Source organism: Chiloscyllium plagiosum, unplaced genomic scaffold (assembly GCF_037043375.1).
Source record: "Chiloscyllium plagiosum isolate Xiang-an unplaced genomic scaffold, Cpla_swu_hap1 HiC_scaffold_15, whole genome shotgun sequence".
NCBI classification, from domain to species: domain Eukaryota; kingdom Metazoa; phylum Chordata; class Chondrichthyes; order Orectolobiformes; family Hemiscylliidae; genus Chiloscyllium; species Chiloscyllium plagiosum.
In genome coordinates, this window is record NW_028270153.1 from 9,843,851 (window position 1) to 9,871,339 (window position 27,489).

Here is a 27,489-nt window from a genome sequence, read left to right on the forward strand (position 1 = left end):
GCCCTGATAACCTTTCACCCTCTTTCTTAACAAGAATCCATCCACCTCTGCCACAAAAATATTCCAAGATCTGCTTCCAATTTGTCGGGAAGGCAGTTCCAAAACCTCACCATGAAAAATAATCATCTAATTTCTGCTTTAAATGGGTGACGTCTAGTTGTACATTCTCCCTTAAGGAAACATCCTCTTCACATCCACCTGGTTAAGACCCCTCAGGATCAAGTCTCTTCATATGTTCCAAACTCCTGTGGAAACCAAACTGGCCTAATACAAGACAATAAGTGTGGTGCTGGAATTGGACAACAGGTCAGGCAGTATCCGAGGAGCAGGAGAGTCGACGTTTCGGGCAGGAGCCCTGATGAAGAGCTCTTGCCTGAAATGTTGATTCTCCTGATGTTCGGATGCTGCCTGACCTGCTGTGCTTTTCCAGCACCACACGTTTCGACTCTGATCTCCAGCATCTGCAGTCCTCACTTTCTCCTATTAAAAGACAAGCCCTTCTATTATAGCTATTAGTTTAGCAACACTTTTTCTGAACTGCCTCCGATGCATTTACATCCTTCCTCAAATCAGTGATCAGTAATGTGCACGTACTTCACATGTGGTCTCAGCAATGCCCTGTATAAGTGATAAGTCAGGATGCCTTTACATAAGTCACTTCTTGCTTACATCATTTTGTCTCTTTACCCAAACCACTTCTTCGTCCTGGTTTCCTGAACCTAGGTCAGCCCTCTGTATTTTGAGAATACTTTTTCTAGCTTCCTCTTCCTCCTAAGGGACACATGCACTTCAAAATTCAGATCCCAATATGTATCATTCTGCAGCAAGGGCTCCCCAATGTACCGGACATACCCAAGTAATAGTCAAATGTTTTCCACATAACTCGTGTAAAAGTTGATTCTGTATTGTTACAGCTTTGCTCTTGTTTCACAGCATTACAAAATGTTTATTCCTTCCTTCCTGCAGGATTTGATTGGACGTGCAGCTGTTGATGATTTCTCACAACTACAATGATTGGTGAGTGTGGGAGTCAAATGTCTGATAACTTTTTAATAGCAGAAATAAAGGCTTAAAACGTTAGTTTGAAAAAACTAAAGCAAGAGTAGATGAGAGGAAACGGAGGGAAATGGAAGAATTTGGCGTGAAAGTTTATGACACATCAGGTCAGAGTCAGGTGACAACCTCCTTTTGTGTTTTATCTTCATTTGTTTAGAGATCAAGTGAGCTCCTGCTAATAATACAATATTTTGGCCTGTAGCATGAATTTCAGCCCCTCAAAAGTAGTATCTATTTAATAGTCGATCCCGATAAATTTAACCTTAAAAAAGTCTAAAAAATTTGAGTCTCCCACAAATATATATGGTCCTTTTTTTTCTAGTTGCACTCAGTTCATTCGCCTTGCTTCAAATACGACATCCATTATGTTACAAAGCCTTTAGTGTGGACCTATTATTGGTTTTGAAACCTTTCAGCCTAATTTGTTGATTTACATTTGGATCCGTGATCCCTATCCCTTCCTACTTCATGCTGGTTAACATTTCCCACCTTCCTCTCTTGCTTTGTCTCTGCTGTTAGGTTTATGACATCTTTTCAGATTTGAACCCTTTCCCCACTATTTAGATGAAAATCCTCTCGACTGCCTTCATTATGTAACTCACTAGAACACTGACCCTGGCAACATTTAGTGCTGTCCTAAAAGCACAGACCCCAGTTTTCCCAGTAATGGTGCCAATGCCTCGAACTGGAACTCACTTTCCCTCCACCAACCCTTGAGTCATATGTTCATTGTTTTAATCGTATTTTCCCTATGTTAATTTGCTTGTAGTTCAGATCTGGATATCATCACCCATGAGGTACTGCTTCTTAATGTTTTGCCTACTTACACTGACTGCAGAACCCCTTTTTGTGATCTGCCTCTGATGTGGATACCTACACCGGCTATAGCAACTGGACTCTCTCCCTCCCAGTTTAACTTCCTCTCCACTCTGAGCAGTTATCTTGCAACAGAAACAGAAATCGCTGGAAAAGCTCAGCAGATCTGGCAGCATCTGTGGAGAGAAATCAGAGTTAATGTTTCAGGTCAAATAACCCTCCTCAGATACCCTGTACCCCGGCACAAAGCAAGCAACACTGCCCCCATGTGCTCTCACTCTTCGCTGCAAGGAACAGCAGCAATCTCCCACACTATACCGTCCCTCACTGCCATTACAATTTGTTCCCCCAACTCGATTGGATTTTTGTATCGCAGTGCCATGGGTAGTTAGCTCATCCATCCTAGAGCTCTCACTCTCATCCAGACAAGCTGAGAGATCCTCAATTCTGTCGGTCAATTGCAAACTCTGAGGCTCCTGCACCTCTGCCTCTGGGTCTCCTTACATTTCAGATCTACAGCTGTACCTCCTCTCTCTCTGACAACTGATAAAATCAAAAGACTTTATCCTAACAGGTGCGACTGCCTCCTGGTACAAAATCTCCAGAAAACCTTGCCCCCTCCCTGATGTATCCCAGTGTCTGCAGCTCATAAACTCTGAGCCAAAGCTCTTGGAGCAGGAAGCATTTACTGCAGATATATTTATCCAGGATTTGACTGGCATCCAGGAGCGCCTACATGCTACAGCCATGACACATCACCTGCCTTAATGTGCTTTTAGAATTAGAATCCCTACGGTGTGGAAACAGGCCCTTCGGCCCAACAAGTCCACACCGACCCTCCGAAGAGTAACCCACCCAGACCCATTCCCCTACATTTACTCCTGACTAATGCGCCTAACTTACACATCCCTGAACACTATGGGCTATTTAGCAAGGTTAATCCACCTGACCTGCACATCTTTGGACTGTGGGAGGAAACCAGAGCACCCAGAGGAAACCCACACAGACACGGGGAGAATGTGCGAACTCCACACAGACAGTTGCCTGAGGCTGGAATTGAACCCGGGTCCCTGGCGCTGTGAGGCAGCAGTGCTCACCACTGAGCCACCATGCTTTAATTAACTCTCTTAGTTATTTTATTCAATTTTTTACTTCTCTTTTTCACTTGCTTTGTTAACATTATCCCTATTCCTATACTGGTTTAAACCTTTGGAATTGGATGTTGACTTTGCCACTTACCAGTTAGCCATGAAACAGCCAACTTCTTCCCCTGAATAGGAACCAACTGCGAGGTGATTAAGTGTGGAGCTGGAATAAGCACAGCTGGTCAAGCAGCATCAGAGGAGCAGGGGACTCCACGTTTCAGGTCTGAACCTTTAAAGGGTCCCAATGAACAGTTCCGACCTGAAATGTCGACTCTCCTGCTCCTCTGATGCTGCTTGACCCAAGGTGCTTTTTCCAGCTCCACACTTTATCAAATCTGACTTTCCAGCATTTGCAGTCCTCACTATCGCCAAGACTCACTTGTACCCGGGTAGGCTGGAAAGCCTTTGGGGCTGCCTGAAAGAACCAACAGAATTGTCAAATATTTCTCAGAATTGAACAGGTGTGACATGCAAAGTATTCTCCCACTGGCATTAAAAACAGCTTATTGTTTCATAAACAAACCCACAATCATATGTCTTCCAAACTCCTGCATTGCCAGACTAATACCTGCTCAGGGATGGAAAACCTGTCTGGCTTCATTACTGTCTGGAGTCCCCTGGGTGTGTCTTAATCATCCAAATGGAGTTGAAGCCGAGTCAACAAGACTTGGGAATACAGCCACAGCAGAAGCTGCCATGTGTAGGGAATGATTACACCAGTGAGGCTCCTTTCCTTTTATTAAGGTTTCAGCAGCTTGTCATGATATTCGTTTCTATGCTTTGATGATAAATTTTGTTTGATTACGCTCTGACATTACACATTAAGGGTGTCTTGTTGTTATATGCCAGTTATTGTTGCTGCATATCACACCTCTCAGAAAGTCCTCATGTCAAATTGTTCAGTTATTTGCTGAGCAACAGCTACTGTTATTTATTTAAACAAAGACAGTAGCTAACAGCAGTGAGATAAGCAATGGCCAATTAAATTGGTCTGGGTGCTTGAGGGAGCAATGCTAGCTGGGAAAAGTGCCAAAGGGTTGTCCCTGCCCCCCACCCTCTCCAACAATTTAACAGTGAAAGGAGAGGATCCCTGACAATGCAACTTCCCTTCAATGCTGCACAGAAACACCAATCACATCCAGGATTCAGGCTCAGACCACAATCTTCCAACACTGACGTGCTTGTAATGGAGTGAAGGTAACTTGGAGTAGGGAAACGGGATAAGTCTGGAATAAGGTGGCCTTTCTGTTTAAGATAGTGAATGACCAGTAGCACATAACCATCTTGCTTTCTATGGGATCGATTGGCAATTTGTCTTTTCTTCCTGGGATGCAGTTTGCTCTGTACTTCTGCAGTATTTCAAATGCAGAAAGCTAGGAGACTGCTGAAGTTCCACTTTAAATTGCCTCGAGGCATTTGTTATTTTCACCGCATTACCACAATCAGCCACAAGGTGGAAAATGAGCCTTGGGATGGAAAACTGGAAGTGTGTACAAAACATAATTCTTTCGTTGAGTGGAACACCTATCCCCATCACAATTTCCACCTCTTTTCCTGCCCATACCTTCTACTTTCTTTCTCTGAATGTCATCCGACAGGATTGGATACACAGAACAAGAAAGGCAAAGCCATTAGGCCCATTGAGCTTGGATCGTGGCTGATCGGATAGTAATTTTAAATTCACATTCTCGCCTCCTCCCCATAATGACCTTTCACCCCTTCCTGATGAAACAAAACCTACACACCTCTGCCTTAAAAATACTCAAGGAAGGTCTTTTCTCGAGGGGAGGGGAGGGGAGTTGAAAACTGGAGGGCATAGGTTTAAGGTGAGAGGGGAAAGATTTAAAAGGGATCTAAGGGACAACTTTTTCACTCAAAGGGTGGTACGTGTATGGAATAAGTTTCCGGAGGAGGTGGTGGAGGCTGGTACAATTACAACATTTAAAAGGCACCCGGATGGGTATCTGAATAGGAAGGGTTTGGAGGGTTATGGGCCAAATGCTGGCAAATAGGACTGGATTTATTTAGGATATCTGGTTGGCATGGACAGGTTGGACCGAAGGGTCTGTTTTGGTGCTATATGACGCTGTGACTTAGCTTCCGTTGCCTCTCCAGACTCATGACTCTGTGAGAAAAAAATCTAACAGCTGTCAATAGGCATCCCCTCATTTTTAAACAATGGCCCCTAATTCTAGATTCTCCCATAACAGCCACACTCTCTCCATATCAGTCCTGTCAAGACTCCCCAGGATCATACATATTTCAATCAAATACCTCTTCCTGTTCTAAACTCTTAACAGACACAAGACCAGTCTTTCCCATAAGACAAATGCTTCACTCCTGAAATTAGTCTGCTATACTTTGTATGAACTACCTCCAACTCATTTATCCTTGGTAAATAAGGAGACCGATATTGTACACTGTACTCCTGACGTAGCCTCACCATACAGAGCAAGTTATCCAGAACCTCAGTTAGATGCCATTTGGAGGAATCTTTTCCGTTCTGGGCACAGTACCTCAGTATTTGCCTTGAAGTAGACTGTAGTAGTTTGGCAGAACATTACAGGAGTAATATTTTGACACCAGGCTGCATTCCCTTGAAAAGAAAAATTAAAGACGGAGCTTCCTTTCACACTCCACCTGTCCTCTCAACTCATCTCATTCTTTAGTCACTGCCCTACTCACCTTAAGACCTCACTGAGCTTCACCTGTCCAGGAGATTATGCTCTGTTCCCTCAAAAGGTTAAACACACATAGCAACATGTTCAAGAACAGCTTCTTCCCCACTGTTACTGGACTTCTGAATGGATCTCTCAAATTTCAAATCTAATGTTGATTGTGCATCTTCTTTGCAGCTGTAACTTGTATTCCCCACTCTGTTCAATCATCCTATGATCTTTGTATGGTATGATCTACCTGTACTGCATGCAAAACAAAACTTTTCACTGTACCAAGGTACACGTGACAATAATAAATCAAGTACTTAGATTCCCGACAGTGTGGAAACAGGCCCTTCGGCCCAACAAGTCCACACCGACCCTCTGAAGAGTAATCCTGACCGTATCTCTTATTTCTCTACGTTTCCCCTAATGCACCTAACATTACAGACAGTTTAGCATGGCCGATCCACCTGACGTGCACATCTTTGGACTGAGAGAGAAAATCGGAGCACCCGGAGGAAACTCACGCAGACACGGGGAGAATGTGCAAACTCCACACAGACAGTTACCCGAGGCTGGAATTGAACCTGGGACCCTGGTGCTGTGAGACTGCAGTGCTAACCACTGAGGCACCGTACCACCCCAAATCAATCCAATCGGACTAAACTGCTGATCAACCAACTTCCCTTCCGGGTCTTCATGTTAGCTGTTATTTTTAATAGTTCTTCTCTCTTTAACCATTGTCCACCTCTAAAGATTCATTTAAAAAAGCTCAGTGCCATCACCTTTGCAAAATATGACCCCTCTCCAACTTCCTTTTCTTCAACAAAGTCCTATAATAACTTGCCACCTTTCAAATCTTTATCCAGCTTTTCTGAAGCTCTACAGTTAAATCCTTCCAATCAGGTCACTGCTTCTGCCATAGTACCAAAGTAGCTCTTATTAAAGACACAAATTACTTCCAATCTAATTGTGACAAGGCTGAACTGTCCTCCTTGTTCATCGCCAGTGTCTTTAGCCTTTGACAAAATGATCAAGTCATCCTAACTGACACCTCTCCATTGTCCAACTGGGTGGGAACGCTCTTGTAAATTAATGATAGCCAAAGAATCACTTGTAATGACTTCTCCGATTGGTCTCTCAACGTATCCTGTTGTGTTCTCCAAGAATCTATCCTCAATCCTTCCTATCCTCCATCTACATACTCTCCTTCAGTGACACAATCTGAAGGGACAATATTAGTTTTCACATGTACACAAATGACACCCGAAGTACTACACTACCACTTCCCTTGACTTCTTGAGTTTTGCTAATTAGATTACTTTGGTACTGGATGAAAGAAATTTCTTCCAATTAGAAAATCCATCAGTTCTAGATTCCAGCTCCAAACTCCATTCCGCAATCCTCTCTAAAGGAGAGCCAGTCTGTTCCCAATCTTTATTTTACATTGATCCCAATACAAGCTTTTGACCTTATGCCATCAGTACGAGCATCTATTGCCAGCTCTACAGCATGATCTGACTCTATCTGCTGCTGAAACTCTGATTACCTTTATTATCTTTCCACATGACTATTCCAACATTTCTGTCTGATATTCCTTATCTTTTTCAAGCACAGATCTCAGGAACATTTACGTTATTACATTTAAGACTGCCAGATGACATCTCATTATGAGATGCTCTCACATACAAAGTCATCTTACTTTCAGTTCTGAGTCAGTTAGCACTGACAATAGACAATAGGTGCAGGAGTAGGCCATTCTGCCCTTCGAGCCTGCACCACCATTCAATATGATCATGGCTGATCATCCTTAATCAGTATCCTGTTCCTGCCTTATCTCCATAACCCTTGATTCCACTATCCTTGAGAGCTCTATCCAACTCTTTCTTAAATGAATCCAGAGACTGGGCCTCCACTGCCTTCTGGGGCAGAGCGTTCCGCACAGCCACCACTCTCTGGGTGAAGATGTTTCTCCTCATATCTGTCCTAAATGGTCTACCCCGTATTTTTAAGCTGTGTCCTCTGGTTCGGCACTCACCCATCAGCGGAAACATGTTTCCTGCCTCCAGAGTGTCCAATCCTTTAATAATCTTATACGTCTCAATCAGATCCCCTCAGTCTTCTAAATGCAAGGGTATACAAGCCCAGTCGCTTCAGTCTTTCAGTGTAAGGTAATCCTGCCATTCCAGGAATTGACCTTGTGAACCTACGCTGCACTCCCTCAATAGCCAGAATGTCTTTCCTCAAATTTGGAGACCAGAACTGCACACAGTACTCCAGGTATGGTCTCACCGGGGCCCTGTACAGCTGCAGAAGAACCTCTTTGCTTCTATACTCAATCCCTCTTGTTATGAAGGCCAGCATGCTATTAGCCTTCTTCACTACCTGCTGTACCTGCATACTTACCTTCATTGACTGGTGTACAAGAACACCCAGATCTCTCTGTACTGCCCCTTTACCTAAATTGATTCCATTTAGGTAGTAATCTGCCTTCCTGTTCTTGCCACCAAAGTGGATAACCATACATTTATCCACATTAAACTGCATCTGCCATGCCTCTGCCCACTCACCTAACCTGTCCAGGTCACCCTGTAATCTCCTAACATCCTCCTCACATTTCACCCTGCCACCCAGCTCAGTATCATCAGCAAATTTGCTAATGTTATAACTAATACCATCTTCTATATCATTAACATATATTGTAAAAAGCTGCGGTCCCAGCACTGATCCCTGCGGTACCCCACAGGTCACTGCCTGCCATTTTGAAATGGAGCCGTTTATCACTACTCTTTGTTTCCTGTCAGCCAACCAATTTTCAATCCAAGTTAGTACTTTGCCCCCAATACCATGTGCCCTAATTTTGCTCACTAACCTCCTATGTGGGACTTTATCAAAAGCTTTCTGAAAGTCCAGGTACACTACATCTACTGGATCTCCCTCGTCCATCTTCAGAGTTACATCCTCAAAAAGTTCCAGAAGATTAGTCAAGCATGATTTCCCCTTCATAAATCCATGCTGACTCTGACCTATCGTGTTACTACTATCCAGATGTGTCGTAATTTCATCCTTTATAATAGACTCCAGCATCTTTCCCACCACTGAGGTCAGACTAACTGGTCTCTAATTTCCTGTTTTCTCTCTCCCACCTTTCTTAAAAAGTGGTACAACATTAACCACCCTCCAATCCGCAGGAACTGATCCCGAATCTATCGAACTCTGGAAAATAATCACCAACGTATCCGTGATTTCTAGTGATTACTGAAGAAGATTACTGAAGATTCCTGAAGAAGGGCCTGTGCCCGAAACGTCGAATCTCCTGTTCCCTGGATGCTGCCTGACCTGCTGTGCTGTTCCAGCAATAAAGTTTCAACTTTGATCTCCAGCATCTGCAGACCTCACTTTCTCCTTCTAGTGATTACAGCTGAGGAACAGTGTGAGAGTACACTCTCCCTATCTTTACAGCTATAAAGGGAGATCATGACATGGCTGATTTGAAAGATGTTAGTTTATAAGAGGCCAAGGACAGTTCAGAATCTCAGAAATGCCATGGCACGGAAGGAGGCTATTCAGCCCATCATGTCTGCACTGGCTCTTCAAATGATCATCTTAACCTTTTCCTGCCTTTTCTCTCGACACATGCGCAATGTTTCTATTCAAATCTAACGGCATCTCGAATGCCTCAGTTGACTCTGCCTCCAGTTTGCTATGTAGTACATTCCAGATCAGAACAACATGTTCATGGAAAAGTATTTTCTCATGTTGCACTTTCTTCTTTTGCAAATCACTTTTAAACCTTGATCCTTTTACAAAGGGGAACAGCGTTGCCCGATCTACTCTACCCAGACCCTTAGGGATTATGAAAACCTGTCTAATCTCCTCTCAGCCTCCCTCTCCCAAGGATAACAGCCCCATCCTCTCCAATCTATCCTCATAACTGAGGTTTCTCATCTTTGGAACCATTCTTGTAAACCTCTCTCCATCTTTTTGATAAGGTAGCTCTCAGGACTGTATACAATATTCCAGCTGAGATCTAACGGGCGGCACGGTGGCACAGTGGTTAGCACTGCTGCCTCACAGCGCCAGAGACCCGGGTTCAATTCCCGACTCAGGCGACTGACTGTGTGGAGTTTGCACGTTCTCCCCGTGTCTGCGTGGGTTTCCTCCGGGTGCTCCGGTTTCCTCCCACAGTCCAAAGATGTGCAGGTCAGGTGAATTGGCCATGCTAAATTGCCCTTAGTGTTAGGTAATAAGGGGTAAATGTAGGGGTATGGGTGGGTTGCGCTTCGGCGGGTCGGTGTGGACTTGTTGGGCTGAAGGGCCTGTTTCCATACTGTAAGTAATCTAATCTAATCTAATCTAACAAGTGTCTTATACAAATTCAGCATCATTCCTTGCTAGGATAGAATAGAAACCCTACAGTGTGGAAACAAGCCCTTCAGCCCAAGTCCACACTGGCCCCTTCTGAAGAGTAACCCACCCAGACCCATTCCCTGACCATATTTCCCCACATTTACCCATGACTAATGCACCTGACCTACACATCCCTGAACACTGCAGGCAATTTAGCCTGGCCAATCCACCTAACCTGCACGTCTTTGGACTGTGGGAGGATATCGGAGCACCCGGAGGAAACCCACGCAGACACGAGGAGACGTACAAACTCCACACAGACACTTGCCCGAGGCTGGAATTGAACCTGGGTCCCTGGCCCTGAGAGGGAGCAAGACTAACCACTGAGCCACCATGCTCTTTCACTTTATGATCCTATTAATAAAGCATACAATGCCATGTTTTATTAGCAGCACTCTCCTTGTCCTACTACCTTCAATAAATTATAGAGCCAAATCCCTCTGCTCATGCACCCCCTTTAGTCTTATACCCCTCTTTTCTTTGCCTTTCCACATTCTTTGTACAATAATGCATCACTCCATACCTTTCTGCCTCTTATCTGCCCACTCCACTGACTTGTCTGTGTCCTTTTGAAGTTCTACACCTGTCCTCACAAGTTACTATTCTTTCAAGTGTCATACCATTTGCAAACTTTAAAACTGACCATGCCCAATAAAATCGAGGTCATTAATACATATCAGGAAAAGCAAGGTTCTCAACACTGACTCTTGGGGAATTCCATTAGAAGCTTTACTGCAGCGTAAAAACTATCCATTAACCATTATTCTCCAGTTAATACCCAAAGTGATCAGAGAATGAAGTACAGTCCTAAATGTCCAAAAGTAAGATCTTAATGTAGATAGACAAGCTAATGGCTATCTATTAGAATTTCCACTAGGGCAGCATAGTGGCTAGCACTACTGCCTCACAGCACCAGAGACCTGGGTTCAATTCCCACCTCCAGCTACTGTCTGTGCGGAGTTTGCACATTCTCCCCGTGTCTGCGTGGGTTTCCTCCAGGTGCTCTGGTTTCCTCCAACAGTCCAAAGATGTGCAGGTCAGGTGAATTGGCCATGCTAAATTGTCTGTAGTGTTAGGTGAAGGGGTAAATGTAGGTGAAGGGGTAAATGTAGGGGAATGGGTCTGGGTGGGTTGCTCTTCAGAGGGTTGGTGTGGACACAGGCCGAAGGGCCTGCTTCCACACTAAGTAATCTAATCTAAAAGAGTCTCATTGATCAACAGATAGCTGATAAAGAAAGGGAAGCAGTCAAACCTCATCACTTTGGGAAATGAAGTCTAAAGGCAAATAAAACTTTCCAATACTTCTAGTGATGGCTGCAAAGATTCTAACACAACGTTCCAATTTTTAAGAGATCAGGTAAGGATTGAGTCAACTTCAAGATTCACAGGCTTGAACTCATCAACCAGCCAATAGCCAAGAGAAACGATTAAACAACTTGTTAGGGACATGTTGTCACAATGGCATAGAATGTGATTAAATCAAAGCTAACCTGGCTGCCAGTCTAACAGATCTGGTAATTATCTCTGAACCTATCAATTTTTTTCAGAAAAGCACTTCTGGATAAACCTAAAGATTATACTACGGTTGCATGCTCAAAGACGCAAGTACAAAGCTACTGTTGTGAGCTGATGCCATCTTCAGACTACTGCAGTCAAGAGGGTCAGTGAGACATGCAAATGTTCACAAGACATGAATTGTCTCATCCACCAAAACAGCATCCAACAGTTTGTGACATTTAGAAGCTATGTTCTAGAAGAGGACATTGGGTTAAAACATGCAAGAAGTCCAAGTGTTCAGGGAAACACAAAGGAAACATAATGGCCCACAATAGCACATGAAGAATTACCAACCGAGAAACAATATCAATGTAGCAGATGATTAGGTGCTCCCCTGAATACAGAACAAAGGAAAACCAACTCATATGATTGCAAAGTACCTTAGGTTACTGGGAAAAAGTCAGGACTGCAGATGCTGGAAATCAGTGTTGAAAAGTGTGGCACTGGAAAAGCACAGCAGGTCAGGCAGCATAAGTCTGAAACGTCGATTCAAGAAATGGTTTTCAGACAAGCTGGTTTTTGAGTAGCATGGGGTTGAGTGTGTGCATTCTGATCAAAACATCTGCTTTGTTTTTAATGACGTTAGATGAAGTATAAACATTAGACAATATTTCCCTGCTCTCCTGTGAATACTGTCAGGGTATCTTCATCTGAGAAGGCAACAGCAGTTTGGTTAAATGTCTCATAAGAAAGGGTGCACCCTCAACAGTACAGCTCATCATCAGGACTGCCCTGGGAATCTCAGCCTTGATCATACACTTAAGCCTCTGGAGTGGGGAGTTTCTCAAGTCTCTGGATTCTGTTGAGCCCTAGTTAATACCCAATGTTGGGAGTAAGAAGTTAAATCATCTACAAAAATGATTGCTTCAGAGTTAATACTGGAGCCTCAGAAATCTCCAAGGCATATCGGGCTACTAAGGATCTTTTTTTTAAAACTTGACTTCTTTATTCTTGAATGCAGCAGTGTAGAGACTGACAAAGTAGAGTGCAGGTTTACAAGTTTAATTAGCATAGGGTATGATCCAAACTGCAAACATAAATTCAGAAATAGAAACAGTAAATTTGTACTTTAAAACAGAAATATTACAGAATTTCAAACTGTGTAATGAAATCCCAGGAATCTGCAATCTTTCTGACTAAATTGTTTTAATTTAAAGAATTTGATAAGAGTCTATGCATATATATCTCTTCTTAAATATGTAGGGAGCTAGCCAACAGACTGACTCAGCACAGATCAGAGGTAGAACCTGTAACCTTCGCATCTTCTGGGTTCAGTTTCATAACAGGAAATGTACCCTATACCCTCAGTTCATGGAGATTTACGTTTCTGGCACTGTGAACTGAAAATGGATAAAGTACTGTTAAAACCCTGCAAAACAGCAAGAATACAAAGTACATTTCACAAGGATGAAATGAGGAAGAGATTAAAATGCAAAAAAGCACACAAAGGCACTTGGGCACTGTGAACCCTATCAGGGCAAGGCCTGAAACACCTGTCTGGGGCAATTGATTATAACCAGAAGCTTGAAGTTAGTTCTATACTTTCCAAATGTATATTTACTTCCTTTGCATAATGACACTGGCTACCCATTGCATCCACAGAACTGGTATTTCTATAGAATTTTTCGTGACCTCAGAATGTCTCTAATGTGCTTCACAACCAATGAATACTTTTGAAATGTATTTACGATGATATCAGGGAAGGAGTGTTAATGCTGAATTACTATTGTTTACAATGGGATCCCTGTAAATCATTAGACCTGGAAGCCCCTGTAGCTCCTGTGCCATAAATTAAAAATGACTCGCGATGGGGTAAAGGGCATGGGATGAGAAATAAAATACTGCTGAGACTGAGAGATTCTTGCTGAAACACTGGGGTTTTGTTCCCACCAACATATGTCTTTTGACAAGGAAGAAAGGCAAACTACGAGACAATCCCATGAATGTGTCGTACTCCTGCTTCATACTGTCATACAGCAGAAGCCATTTGGCTCATTCCAGTAGGAGCCACCTCAAATTATATTTTCGCGCAGACATTTCTACAACATATTTGAATCTTAGACCCATTACATTTAATAAAAACCCATTGGGGCTACGTGATTAGTTTATCGATTCTATGGAAAAAGATCAACGGCAAGGCTGACTTCATTTGGGTTTATCCATTAATGACGGTCTGCAATCCTTAAAATCTCTGAGGCATCCTGTCTCTGAAGCCTGGCTGCGACAATACCTGGAGCTTGTGTATTGGCCAAATGTCTTTATAATACTGCAAGCATCACCTAAAACATTTATGGAAGATCCCTTCAGTTAGCCTGACAGAGAAAACAGAAATAAGCTCACATCCCTCTTCAAGGCAAGGAACTCTTTACGTAGTTCACTTGAACTGAGAGACTGAGAGAACATTTCCACCAAAGCTAACTGAGCTCAAAGACTGCGCTCCTTATGGAATATGAAAGTGAGAAGGGGGGAATGAGGAAACAAAAAGACTCAAGAATAAAGACAATGCTTTGAAAACAGCTCTATAAAAAGTTTGAGTTATCCCGTTCAAATGTACGATTGTCATCAAGTAGATCGGAGAACTTTAGCTCTGGCTGCATGGTTGCTCTTTGCTCAGAGCCCCTCATCGTTGTACGCTGGGGTGATTGTTTTCACCATACTCTGTGGGTTGTCCTCCAGCAGAGGTCGCCATTTCACCTCTCCTGTCAGCAGCAGGTCCTCTCCGTTCAGCGAGTCCAAGTACTGGATCTGAATTTAAAAAAAAAGACAAGGTCAATCAAGGCAAAACCCACTGCTCAAACCCATCATCTTGGCAACAACATGTCCGTCAACCGAATAAACATGAAAGCAACCGAACTATCAGAATGAGAGCTCGTACCTATAACAATGGATCGAAGAATCTGGAGTTCTTTGTTCTAGAGAAGGTGGAGAAGTGACCAAGTGAATGCTAAGAAAGATTATGATAAGGTATGATAAGGGTATATGTGAAGAAGATTTTTCCATCTGTTACTGCTATTAAGTCTATTAAACTTACGATTAAATCAAATAGGAAATAGAGAAGCCGGTAAGAATGGACAGCATCAATAGGAATGTTAATTAAACACAAGGGAGAAAGCTGAGAAGATAGTATCGATGGAGTTCAATGCAACGGATGGAAGGAAGCTCGTGTGAAGCTTGTTGGACTGAATGCCTAGTTTCTGTGTAATTATACTGATCCTTCATCCTGTGGAAGGAGACGTTTCAAACTAAATCAATTTGCAAAGAAGTAGACCAAAGCACAAAACTACAACTTTCAGACTGGGTTTGTCATAGCTTAGCATGAGCTTAATGGAAGCAGTGCCTGAGACTTCTCCCTAAGACAAGACTATGAGAAATAGGAACAGGAGTAGGCCATTCGGCCCCTCAAGCATGCTCTGCCATTCAGTCGGACCATGGCTGATCTGAGACTCATGCACCTTTTCCCCACAATCCTTGAACCCCCTGACTGATCAACAATTGATGTGTCTCAGCCTTAAATATACACAAGGACCCTGCCACCACAGCTCCTTCTCTGGGCAAGGAGTTCCAAAGACTCTCAATCCACAGAGAAAAAAAAATCCTCTTCTGTTTTAAATTGGCACCCCTTTATTTCAGAGACAATGCCCTTTGGTCCTAGACTCTCCCATGAGGGGAAACATCATCTCAGCATTTTCCCTGCCAAGTCCTTTAAGAATTCCTGAACTAGTCTCATTCATTTGAGATTAGGAATTAATGTATTGACTAGCATGCTTCACTTTTGACGGACACTGCAGGGAAAAAAAAACGCTTGACAACTTGGGTTGTCAAAAGCAGATGTGGAAGATATTCCACATCAAATGCATTGTTTCTTCTTAATTTTGATGAGCTAACCTGACTCTACAACACCTGCTTCACAAACCACTTCCCAGATCATTTAAAAAGAAAATGAGGTGTAAACAAGAGCGCAGTTAATTGTCCATTTCCTTATTTCGAATGGGAGAGGTTAATGGCCCCGATTACACATCCCAACACCACAAAAGTTTTCGTTTGTGAAAGGAAATTTCTCTGAAGAATTTACTGCATTAGTCACAACTTGAACATTTCCTGTGGTCTCGAGCACAACTGAGTGACTGTTAGTGACATCCCACATGGTGGTGGCTTTCACTTTAGCTCACTCTCAGTCCTTCCAGGAGTTTTTCTTCATTCATGTCAAGGTGCCAAGTAACCTACAGGATGAAGCTGAGGCTGGTGCTCCCTTTCCTGTTTGGTACCTGGAACTCTGAGTGAGGAGTTTCTTTTCTGAGAAGGGGAAAAACAAGCAGAGGCCAAGGGAGCTGCTGACATTAGATTAGATTAGATTAGATGACTTACAGTGTGGAAACAGGCCCTTCGGCCCAAGTCCACACCGACCCGCCGAAGCGCAACCCATTCCCCTACATTTACCCCTTCACCTAACACTACGGGCAATTTAGCATGGTCAATTCATCTAACCTGCACATCTTTGGATTGTGGGAGGAAACCGGAGCACCCGGAGGAAACCCACGCAGACACGGGGAGAATGTGCAAACTCCTTTTATCCCATGACAGACAAGGATTTGTACACATGTTCACACAACAGTTCCGATATTGGGAGGCAGGGAAGAACTTCCAAAAGAATTTGCTTTTTGACCTTTTCCAGAACAAGCTCTTGAAATGAAGTGTTTAAAACAGATATTTCTTACCTCCAATTTTACTTCCCTGTTGAGATTGTGGATAATTGATGTTTACAAAGATACATTTATACAATTATTGAAACATACAGAAACAGACCCTTCAGTTCAAACAGTTCATGCCAACCATGTTACTAAACTAAACTAGTCGCACCTGCCTGCATTTGGCCTATTTCCAAACATTTCTTATTCATCTACTTATTTAAATGTCTTTTAGTTGTTGTAACTGTACCTGCATCCACCACTTCCCCTGAAAGATCATTCCACACTCGAACCACTGTTAAAAAACATGCCCCTCTTGTTAAAATCTTTCTCTTCTCACCTGAAAAAAGTCAAACCTGCCTCATCTTCTTCGAATTTGAATCAGAATTTGCATTTGTGCAGCATCCTTACCACAATAAAATGACGCAGAATGCTTCACAGCAGCATCAAACAAATCTCTGACACTAAACCACTTAAGGAGATGAAGGGCTTTTGCCCGAAACGTCGATTTTCCTGCTCCTTGGATGCTGCCTGACCTGCTGTGCTTTTCCAACACCACTCCATTCTTGACACTTATGGAGATGTCTGGGCAGGCAAAATAAAAGCTTAGTCAAAGAGACGTTTTTTAAGAAGAACCTTAAAAGAATTCAAGATAGAGAGATGAGAGAGATGGAAAGGAATTCCAAAGTTTACAGTCCAGGTAATTGAAGGCATGGCCACTAATGGTGGAGTGTTCAAATTCCACTTTGAGATGGAAGATTGCACAGATCTTGGTAGGGAGGTTACAGACATAAGGAGGACCGAGTACTTAGAGATGATTCAAGGCATTTGCAACTACTCTACTGACACATCTCTTATGGTTCTCTGACCTGAGTCATTTAAATTCTCACTTCAAAACAATCTTCCTTCACTGTCAGAATCAAAGTACCTTGATATATGTTTATTTCAGGTAGTCTTGATAATGAAAGGGATTGAGTGTAACAGTGGAGACTGTTTGGCTCATTTTACTACTTCAGGAATACTTAGTACAGTTACTGACATCACAGCTTAGAATATATATCCTGCCCTGAAATTAACAACAGAGTTGATTCACTAGACTGATACCTAAAGTTCAAGGGATATATGATGAGGCCAGATTACATAATTTAGCCTGGCTTTAATAGGACATAGACTATTAACAGGTAAATTAATTAAACATTTTTGGATTTGCAAAGAGTTTGTCAGGTTAACTTGTGAAGAAAATTAATGATATATTATTTGGGAGCTTGTGTTTTATAGTGGACTGGACCATGAATAGCTTTAAGTTGTATTTCCATAATATGCGTGCAAATTCAACTCACTCCATATGATGTCAACACATGGTTGGAGACACTGGAAACTACACCGGCGATGGGCCCTGACTACATTCCACCAATAGTACTGAATACTTCTGCTCCAGAACTTGCTCTCCTTCCAGTAAAAGCTCTTCCAGTACCGTTACAACACTGACCTCTACCTGACAATGTAGAAAATTGCTCAGGTACGTCCAGTATACAAACATCCAACCCAGCCAATTACCGAGACATCAATCTGCTCTTGATCATCAGTAAAGTGATGGACAATGTCAGTAACAGAGCTAACAAGCTGCACCTGCTCGGCAATAACCTGCTCAGTGACGCCCAGTTTGGGTTCCCCCAGGGTCACTCAGCTCCCGACCTCATTACAGCCTTGGGTCAAATATGGAGAAAACAGCTGGATTCCAGAGAGTGAGGGGAGAGGGACAGCCCTTGACATCAAGGCTGCATTCAACTGAGTGTGGCACCAAGGTGCCCTAGCAAAACTGGAATCGATGAGTACTGGGGCAAACTCTCTGCTGGTTGGAGTCATACCTGACACATAGGAACATAGTTGTGGGTGTTAGAGGTCAGTCATCTCAGCTCCAGGGCATCTTTGCAGGAGTTCCTCAGGGTAGTGTCCACGGCCCAACCATCTTAAGCTGCTTCATCAATGATCTTCCCTCCATCACAAGATCAGAATTGGGGATGTTTGGCAATAATTGTACAATGTTTGGCACCATTCCTGACTCCTCAGATACTGAAAACAGCACTCCTTAAAATTCAACAAAAATTGGACAACATCCAGGCCTGGCCTGACAAGAAAAAAGTAACATTTGTGCCACATAAATGTCAAGCAATGGCCATCTCCAATTAGAAACAATCTAACCACCGGCTCTTGACATTCAATGGTATTGCCATCACTGACCCCCCCACCATCAACATCCTTGGGGTTACCATTGACCAGAAACTCAAATGGACTCTTCATATAAACAACATGGCTATGAGATCAGGTCACAGGCTAGGAATACTGCAGCAAGTAACTCACTTCCTGACTCCACGATCTATAAGGTACAGGTCAGGAGCTCCAACAACACTCATGAAACTTGACACTATCCAGGACAAAACAGCCAACTCAAATGGCACCATACCCACTCCCTCCATCAACGACACTCAGTAGCAACAGTGTGCACCATCGACAAGATGCACTGCAGAAATTCACCAAAGATCTTTAGAAAGCACCCCTCAGACCCTGGACGACTTCCATCTAGAAGGACAAGGGCAGCTGACACATGGGAACCACCACCTGTAAGTTTCTCCCCAAGCCACTCACCATCCTGACTTGGAAATATATCGCTGTTAGTTCACTGTCACTGGGTCAAGATTGTGGAATTCCCTCCCTACCCGGCAATGTGGGTAAACCTACAGCTGATGGACTGCAGCAGTTTAAGAAGGCAGCTCACCGTCACCTTCTCAATGGCAACTAGGGACAGGCAATAAATGCTGGCCTGCGACACCCACGTCCTATGCAGTAATACATTATGATCTTCGGACTAAGAACGAACATTTACTTGGATAATATTTATTGAAATGGGGTAGTGAACGGTGGGATCAGAGGGATGGGTGCACAGTGCAAGTTTGAAAGTAATTGCTTAGCTTAATAAGGCCATATGCTGGTAGTTCTCCTATAACGCCGCAGTTGCATTCCAGCAAAACCTCACATAATAGAAATATTGGGGCCAATGGGAAAGGTGGGGTTAGGGGCAGACCAGCAGAAAACCTCACTCACGACCGCTCAAAATTCACCCAAAAGTCTAACACAAAGAATAGCACAGCCTAAATGAAGGTTGGAATCATATTTATTAACGAAACAACAGTAAATTTAACACAGTAAATTATAAAATGTAAGAACCTTGCTTTCTGGGCAGTACCTCTCACAGAAAGCTGCTCTGTCCACGGCTAAGATCAGCGCATGTGCAGAACCAAGTGCCTGAACCGATCCCTGCGGGAATTGCATTGTTGTAAACTGAGGTAAGCTTTCTTGAAAATACCACTGCCTAATTCTTTAGCGTTGTTACAGCCAAATCGTGCTGCTGAAACCTGTGTAATCCCAGAACTACCTGTATATAAAATACTAGGGCTCATTTCCAGACTGCTGGAAATGACCAGCAGAGAAGTTACCTTAAACCTGTATCAAACTTTGATTAGGTCACATTTGGCATCCTGTGAAAGGTTCTGGCTTGCATATTGAAAGAAGAATATAAAGATGAAGTTGCCACACTCAGAGGACCATCATTAGAGAGAGATGATCCGTGGTGGTTTAATTGGACACTCTTGGTGTCACTCTGCATCACTAATCAGCTATGCAGTCAACTGAAGCTAACTGAATGTGAGGGCACAGCAGATGGTGCAGAAACTATCAACTCAAACAACTGCAGCATCGAGAGCTTACAAAATCCCATAAATATCAAGGAGCTGAATTATCAGCTGATCTGTTTTTAACAGCACTGTTTGTGAAAGGAATATAACTCCAGAATCCACGTAACTCCTGCTCCTTTCCAAAAACCATCTTGGGATTTTTAACATCTGGAGCACTTGGATACAGTCTGTAAGGCAGCTCCACCAACATGGCAATCCCTCACTCTGCAGTGAATGACTTAACTCCTGATTCTCCAAAGCTATTCCACCATTGACAGGGGACAAAGTCAGCGTGAAATACTCTCCCTGCCTGGATGAACGCAGCTACAATAACACTGAAACGTTTCATCCTGGACAATCAGTGCACCTCATATTCTTTGGGGGGGGGGGGGGGGGGGGGAGAAGAGGGGGGATTTTAAAAAAAACGCTCCTTTTGGCTTCAAGACCTCTCCCCTCAAATAACGTATCCAAACCAGAGACTGCCAAATAGGAATAATTCCAGACTGGCCCAGGTGTCTAGCTATTTATACTGTTATTCCTTGGGCTGTTTTTTACCTGATTCTTGGACAGTGGTTCTGTTGACAGCAAGATCCTATCACTGGAAACTTCAGGGATCTCCCACAGCTTTAACCAAATATAACAGTGACACCTGTACAACAGCAGGTGTCACCGTATTACCAGCAACAAGGACCACTGCAGTCAGAAACATTGCAACTACAACTGTCCATTCTGAATAGAAACATAAAGCTCGGCTGGCTGAGAGGGTCCAGAGAAAACAGAGGTGAACAGATTAGGAGTTAGCAAACCTAACTCCTTTATGTAAAAAGAGGATCAGAAAGAAAGAAACTTCAGGCTGTTCACTTAGCATCGGTCAGAGGGAAATTGTTAGAAGCTATTATTAAAGAATTTACAGCAGGGCATTTAGCTAAGTTCAATGTAATCATGCAATGTCAGATTGTTTTGTTAAAGGGAATCATGTTTGACTCATCTATGGGAGTTCTTAGAGGAGGTAACATGTACTGTATAGAAAGGGGAACCAGTGGATGCCCAGGACTTAGATTTTCTGAAAGCATTAAATAAGTTGCCGCATCAAAAGGTTACTGAGGAAGGTAAAAAGCCCATGGTGCTGGAGCAACATAATGATGTGGATGGAAGATTAGCTGGTCAACAGGAAACAGAGGATAGGTATAAATGGATCTTTCTCAGGTTGGCAAAATGTAATGAGTGGTGTGCTACAGCATCAGGGCTGGAACCTCAACTGTTATATAAATTATAAAGTGACTCAGATGAAAGAACAGGAGGTGTGCAAAATTTGCTGACAACACGAAGACAAATAGAAAAGTAAGTTGTGAAGACATAAGGAGACTACAAAAAGATATAGATAGAATCATAGAATCCCTAGTGTGGAAACAGGCCCTTTGGCCCAGCAAGTCCATACTGACCTTCTGAACAGTATCCCACCCAGACTCATTCCCCTATTACTCTACATTTAACCCTAACTAACACACATAACCTACAAATCCCTGAACACTATGGGCTATTTAGCATGGCCAATTTACCTGACCTACACATCTTTGGATTGTGGGAGGAAACTGGCGCACCTGGATGAAACCCATGCAGACACGGGGAGAATGTGCAAACTCCACATACAGACGTCTGAGGCTGGGATTGAACCCAGGTCCCTACTGTTGTGAGGCAGCAGTGCTAACCACTGAGCCACAGTGCCTCCCTATCCGTTGAGAGTGGGCAAAGATGTGGCAAGTGGTGTGTAATGTGGGAAAATGTGAAATTGTCCAAATAGCAGAAATAGTAAACACAAGTAGTATGATCTAAACGTGTGAGAGATTGTCGAGTTATACAGGGCACTGGTGAGACCACAGCTGGAATACTGGACACAGTATTAGTCTCCTTATTTAACGAAGCATAAAAATACATTGAAGGCAATGCAGAGAGGGTTTATCAGACTAATATGTGGAACGGGTGGGCTGTCCTAGGAGGAAAGTTTGTCAGGATCGCCATGCATCACCGGAGTTTAGAGGAGAAAGGCGTGACTTGTCTGAAACTTATATGATCGTGAGGAGTCTGAGATATCAGAGAACACTTCTTTTAAAGGAAAATCCAGAAATTGGGTCACTGTTTAAAAATCAGGAGCCACCCATTTATTCAAAGATGATACATCTTTTGTTTTTCTCAGAGGATCGTGAGTCTTTAGAATTCTCTTCCTGAAACTGTGGTGGAAGTAGAAGCTGTGCATATTTCTCAGAGTTAGACAGATTATTGTTAAGCAAGGGCATGTGAGGTTAACAGAGCAAGGCGGGAATATGGATTTGAGGTTAGAATGAAATCAGCCATGATCTTATTGAACAGCAGAGCGGGTCTGCATCCATCCCACCAGGTGGAGAGTATTCTCTCACATTCCTTACTTATGCCTTAGAGATGGTGGACAGGCTTTGAGTGGTTAGGAAGTGGGTCACTGGTCACCTCCAGGACATTGATAGATGAAGTGTAGTTATTCTAATGCCATTGAGGGTGACAGCTATATTCTCTCTTGTTGGAAATAACCATTACTCGGTGAGTTGTTGTATTACATATTGTACACACTACACACTTATATAGCATGAATGCTACTCAACATTTATCAGCCCAAGCCTGAACATCCAAGTCTTGTTGCATTTGCACATGGACTGCTTCAGGACCTGAGGAGTCATAAGTGGCGCTGAACATTGTGGAATCGGTGAACACCCTTACTTCTGACCGAATGACCTCAATGGGGACACAATGGCCTCGGGGTATTATCGCTAAATTGTTAATCCAGAGACCCAGGTCAAATTCCACCACAACAGGTGGTGCAATTTGAAATCTATAAAAAATCTGGAATTAACGAGTCTAATGACGACTATGAATCCATTCTCGACTGTTGGAAAAATCCATTTGGATCACAGATATCCTCTAGGGAAGGAAACTGCCGTCCTTACCTGGTCTGGCCTACACGTGACTCCAGACCCACAGCAATGTGGTTGACTCTCAACTGCCATCTGGGCAATTAGGATTGGGCATTAAACACTAGCCTCGCCAGAGACATCTATCTCATGAATTAAGTATGATGGAAGGAAGGGTACTGATGAAGCAGCTAAAGATAGACAAATGCTGAGGAACTCCTGCAGTGATGCACTGGAGCAAAGGTAACCAATCTCCAACAAATGCCCTTTAAACCAATTAAATTCCTGACGTTCTGACACTGATAGAAGCGTTGGGTGGGGAGGGGGGCACATACCCAATGCCACCCTTACCCTGATGCCCACCTTTGAATGTGGCTGCATCAAGCTGCGCGTAGAGCCTCGTACACAAACACCAAGTGTCACTGCACACTGAGGTTCTACCTGTCCCTGGTATTGCAAATGATGGGACTTGCCTAGGGCTGCAGAACGCTCCAAGTAGTTCAACCGTCCCCTACAACCTGTCCTTCATGGAGGCATTTGCAAAGAGAAACACCTTTGATCACAAAGTCCATCAGGAGGTGTTCAGCATTTAGAAACCTCAAGACCCTGTGGGAAAAGAAGAAAGCAGAACCCGTTGGGTGGTTCCCTGAGCAGACTGTCAAAGTCATTTGGCAGAATGCCTCATCACCAAAACTTTACTGTCATTTCCTGGATTCATAAATCATTCTTAAGGCAACCGTTACTAGTTTTCAACTTTATCTCCTGAATTCTAGGTAATTGCATCATAAACAGGGGACAGAATATTTCAGTTACAAAACCAGTAATTTTTATAAAACTTACAATATTTAAATCCATACTTGTAGGGTTCAACATGAACACTGGGTTACTGAACTGAGGGAACTATAATGAATTTTGCCACTAACCCAGTAAAGTGTTGTTTGTATCTGGATCGGTTACTGTGAATGCATTCCCAGTCCAGAGAATGGTCACTGGACTATCAGTATGCAAGGTATTGCCAAAAACCAAGGCCTTTCTCTACATGGACGACTCTACCTGTGCTCAGGGGATGTGTGTTACTTTTCAAGTTTTTCTCTTATTTTCATGCAAACATCTGGATGGTAAACCCATAGCCTAAAGTAAAACTTTCAAAAATGTAGCTTTCATGGTTCAGATTAATCATCGAGAACTTTCTTCATTCAAGATGGAACCAGTGTGATGAACACAAAATATGACAGGATACAGAAGACAGTGAGCAGAATGACTGAGCAGGAGGAAGGACTGGAGAATGAAAAGTGATTATGTAAATCTCATTCCCATGGATGAAAAGTATGATTGACATTTAAATTCTAAAGGTTATTTTTAATGTGATCTCTGATGAGCTGTTTTGCCTTTTCGAAAACAGTGGCACTGGAAGACTCAGTCTGTGCCAATTGGGCACTACCTTAATCTCTTTCTGCAAAAAGATGATTTCATTGTTTCATTATTCATTAGGCAAACAATGGATCCCGCTCCCAAAGGAGATAATGACAGAACAACTGGCATTCAGGTTGTAAGTTTGCTTGCAAAAATCGCAAACCACTGGCATTGATTCAATCAAATACAAATTACATCTATTTCTTTCTATTTGCTCTTGGAGTGTGAGCATAGCCCATGAGGCCAGTGCTTTACTGCCCACTGTGTGGAGTGATACAATCTAGCTATAACCCGGGAAAGAATGTGGCTGGTATTCAATGCTTGGGAGGAACAAGCAACTTTTGACATTTGAGAATCGATGCTCTCCATCACTAGGGGTTGCCTCACCTTATTTCACGGTTCTTTGTAGACTAATGCATACAGACAGACTGCTATGAATAATGAACTCCATCATTAGCTAGTCTAATGACAACCATGAATCCATTGTTAATTGTTGTAAAAATCCTTGTTTCAGAAATGTCCTTTTGAGAAGAAAATCTGACTTTTGTCCAATGTGCAATTCACAGAAATATTGTCTCTGAAATGGCTGATCAAGCCATTCTAAGAAAAGTTATAACTTGCAAAAGATAGCAAAAACAGGCATTACAACAGCAAATCGAGCGCTGTCGATTCCTGTCAATCAAGCAAAGTCATCTTTACTAGAACTTTACTGGGTACTTGGCCCAAAATGGTGAGGATTCGTCAAGTTACAACCTGGCTAGTTCATATTCAAAGTAAGACAATGTTGGAGACAGTACTAATTCTCCCGGTAGGACAGACACAGCAGGTGTGGCAGTACAGTGGTGTACAAGCAGCTGTGCAGGAGGTGGTTGCCCTGGGAGTTCTGGACCCCATGAAGATGCATTGCTTAGGTCAGCTATGGGCAAGAAAATCCCTTGCTGATTATCCCCCATCTTCACCATCCTCCCCCACTTGATTATCAACCATCATCACCATCCTCCCCCTCCTGATTATCCCCATCATCACCACACTCCCCTCCTGATTATCCCCCATCTTCACCATCACCCCCTCCTGATTACCCCCATCTTCACCACCACCCCTCCTGATTATCCCCATCTTCACCATCGCCCTTCCTGATTATCCCCCATTATCACAACACCCCCCTCCTGATTATCCCATTCTTCACCACACCCCCAATTACCCTCTTCTTCACCACCCCCCACTCCTGATTATCCCCCATCTTCACAACACCCCACTCCTGATTATCCCCCATCTTCACCATCCCCCCCCTTGTTACCCCCATCTTCACCACACCCCCGATTATCCCCATCTTCACCATCCCCTTCCTGATTATCCCCCATCTTCACCATCCCACCCTCCTGATTATCCTCCATCTTCACCATCCCCCCCTTCCTGATTACCCCCATCTTCACCTCCCCCCGATTACCCCCATCTTCACCACCCCCCCCCAATTACCCCCATCTTCACCACATCCCCCGGTTATCCCCCATCTTCACACCTCCGATTACTCCCATCCTTACCACCACCCCTCCTGATTATCCTCTTCACAACACCCCCCTCCCGATTACCCACATCTTCACCACCCCCGCTCCCGATTATCCCGCAACTTCACCATCCCCCTCCTGATTATCCTCCATCTTCACCACCCCCCCCCGTTACCCCCATCTTCACCACACCCCCGATTATCCCCATCTTCACCATCCCCCTTCCTGATTATACCCCATCTTCACCACAACCACTCCTGATTATCCCCATCTTCACCATCCCCCCCCCTTGTTACCCCCATCTTCACCACACCCCCCATTATCCCCATCTTCACCATCCCCCTTCCTGATTATACCCCATCTTCACCACAACCACTCCTGCTTATCTCCCATCTGCACCATCCCCCCCTCCTGATTATCCCCCATCTTCACCAGCCCCCCTCCTGATTATCCCTCATCTTCACCATCCCCCCTCCTGATTATCCCCCATCTTCACCATCGCCCCTCCTGATTATCCCCCATCTTCACCATCCCCCCCTCCTGATTATTCCCCATCGTCACCATCCCCCCTCCTGATTATCCCCCATCTTCACCATCCCCCACCCGATTATCCCCATCTTCACCACCACCCCAATTACCCCCATTTTCACCACCACCTCGATTACCCCCATTTTCACAACCACCTTGATTACCCCCATCTTCACCACCCCCTTCATGATTACCCCCATCTTCACAACACCCCACTCCTGATTAGCCCCATCTTCACAACACCCCCCTCCTGATTATCCCCCATCTTCACCACATCCCCCTCCTGATTATCCCCCATCTTCACCACATCCCCCTCCTGATTATCCCCCATCTTCCGCCTCCCCCCTCCTGATTATCCCCATCCTCACAACACCCCCCCCTCCTGATTATCCGCCATCTTCACCATCCCCCGTCCTGATTATCCCCCATCTTCACCATCCCCCCTCCTGATTATCCATCTTCACCATGCACCCCGCGGATTAACCCCCATCTTCACCATTCCCCCCACCTAATTATCCAACTTCACCATTCCCCACCGTCCTGATTATCCCCCATCTTCACCACCCCCCCGATTACCCCCATCTTCACCATCCCCCTTCCTGATTATACCCCATCTTCACCACAACCACTCCTGATTATCCCCCATCTTCACCATCCCCCCCCTTGTTACCCCCATCTTCACCACACCCCCGATTATTCCCATCTTCACCATCCCCTTCCTGATTATACCCCATCTTCACCACAACCACTCCTGCTTATCTCCCATCTGCACCATCCCCCCTCCTGATTATCCCCCATCTACACCAGCCCCCCCTCCTGATTATCCCCCATCTTCACTAGCCCCCCCTCCTGATTATCCCCCATCTTCATCATCCCCCCCTCCTGATTATCCCCCATCTTCACCATCCCCCCCCTCCTGATTATCCCCCATCTTCACCATCCCCCCCCTCCTGATTATCCCCCATCTTCACCACCCCCCCCTCCTGATTATCCCCCATCTTCACCATCCCCCCTCCTGATTATCCCCCATCTTCACCATCCCCA

General features: G+C 43.9%; 1 protein-coding gene across 2 annotated transcripts in view; it reads right to left on the bottom strand.

Moving 5' to 3' along the window:
• Window positions 1-12,630: 12,630 nt before the first annotated feature.
• uqcc1 (ubiquinol-cytochrome c reductase complex assembly factor 1) overlaps window positions 12,631-27,489 on the bottom strand; it is a 166,911-nt gene continuing 152,052 nt past the window's right edge. For both annotated transcript variants that reach the window (XM_087994719.1, XM_087994720.1), the window contains exon 9: window positions 12,631-14,389. In XM_087994719.1, coding sequence (XP_087850845.1) covers window positions 14,255-14,389 — 135 coding nt within the window. In that variant the 3' untranslated portion in view covers window positions 12,631-14,254. The remainder of the gene's footprint in view (window positions 14,390-27,489) is intronic.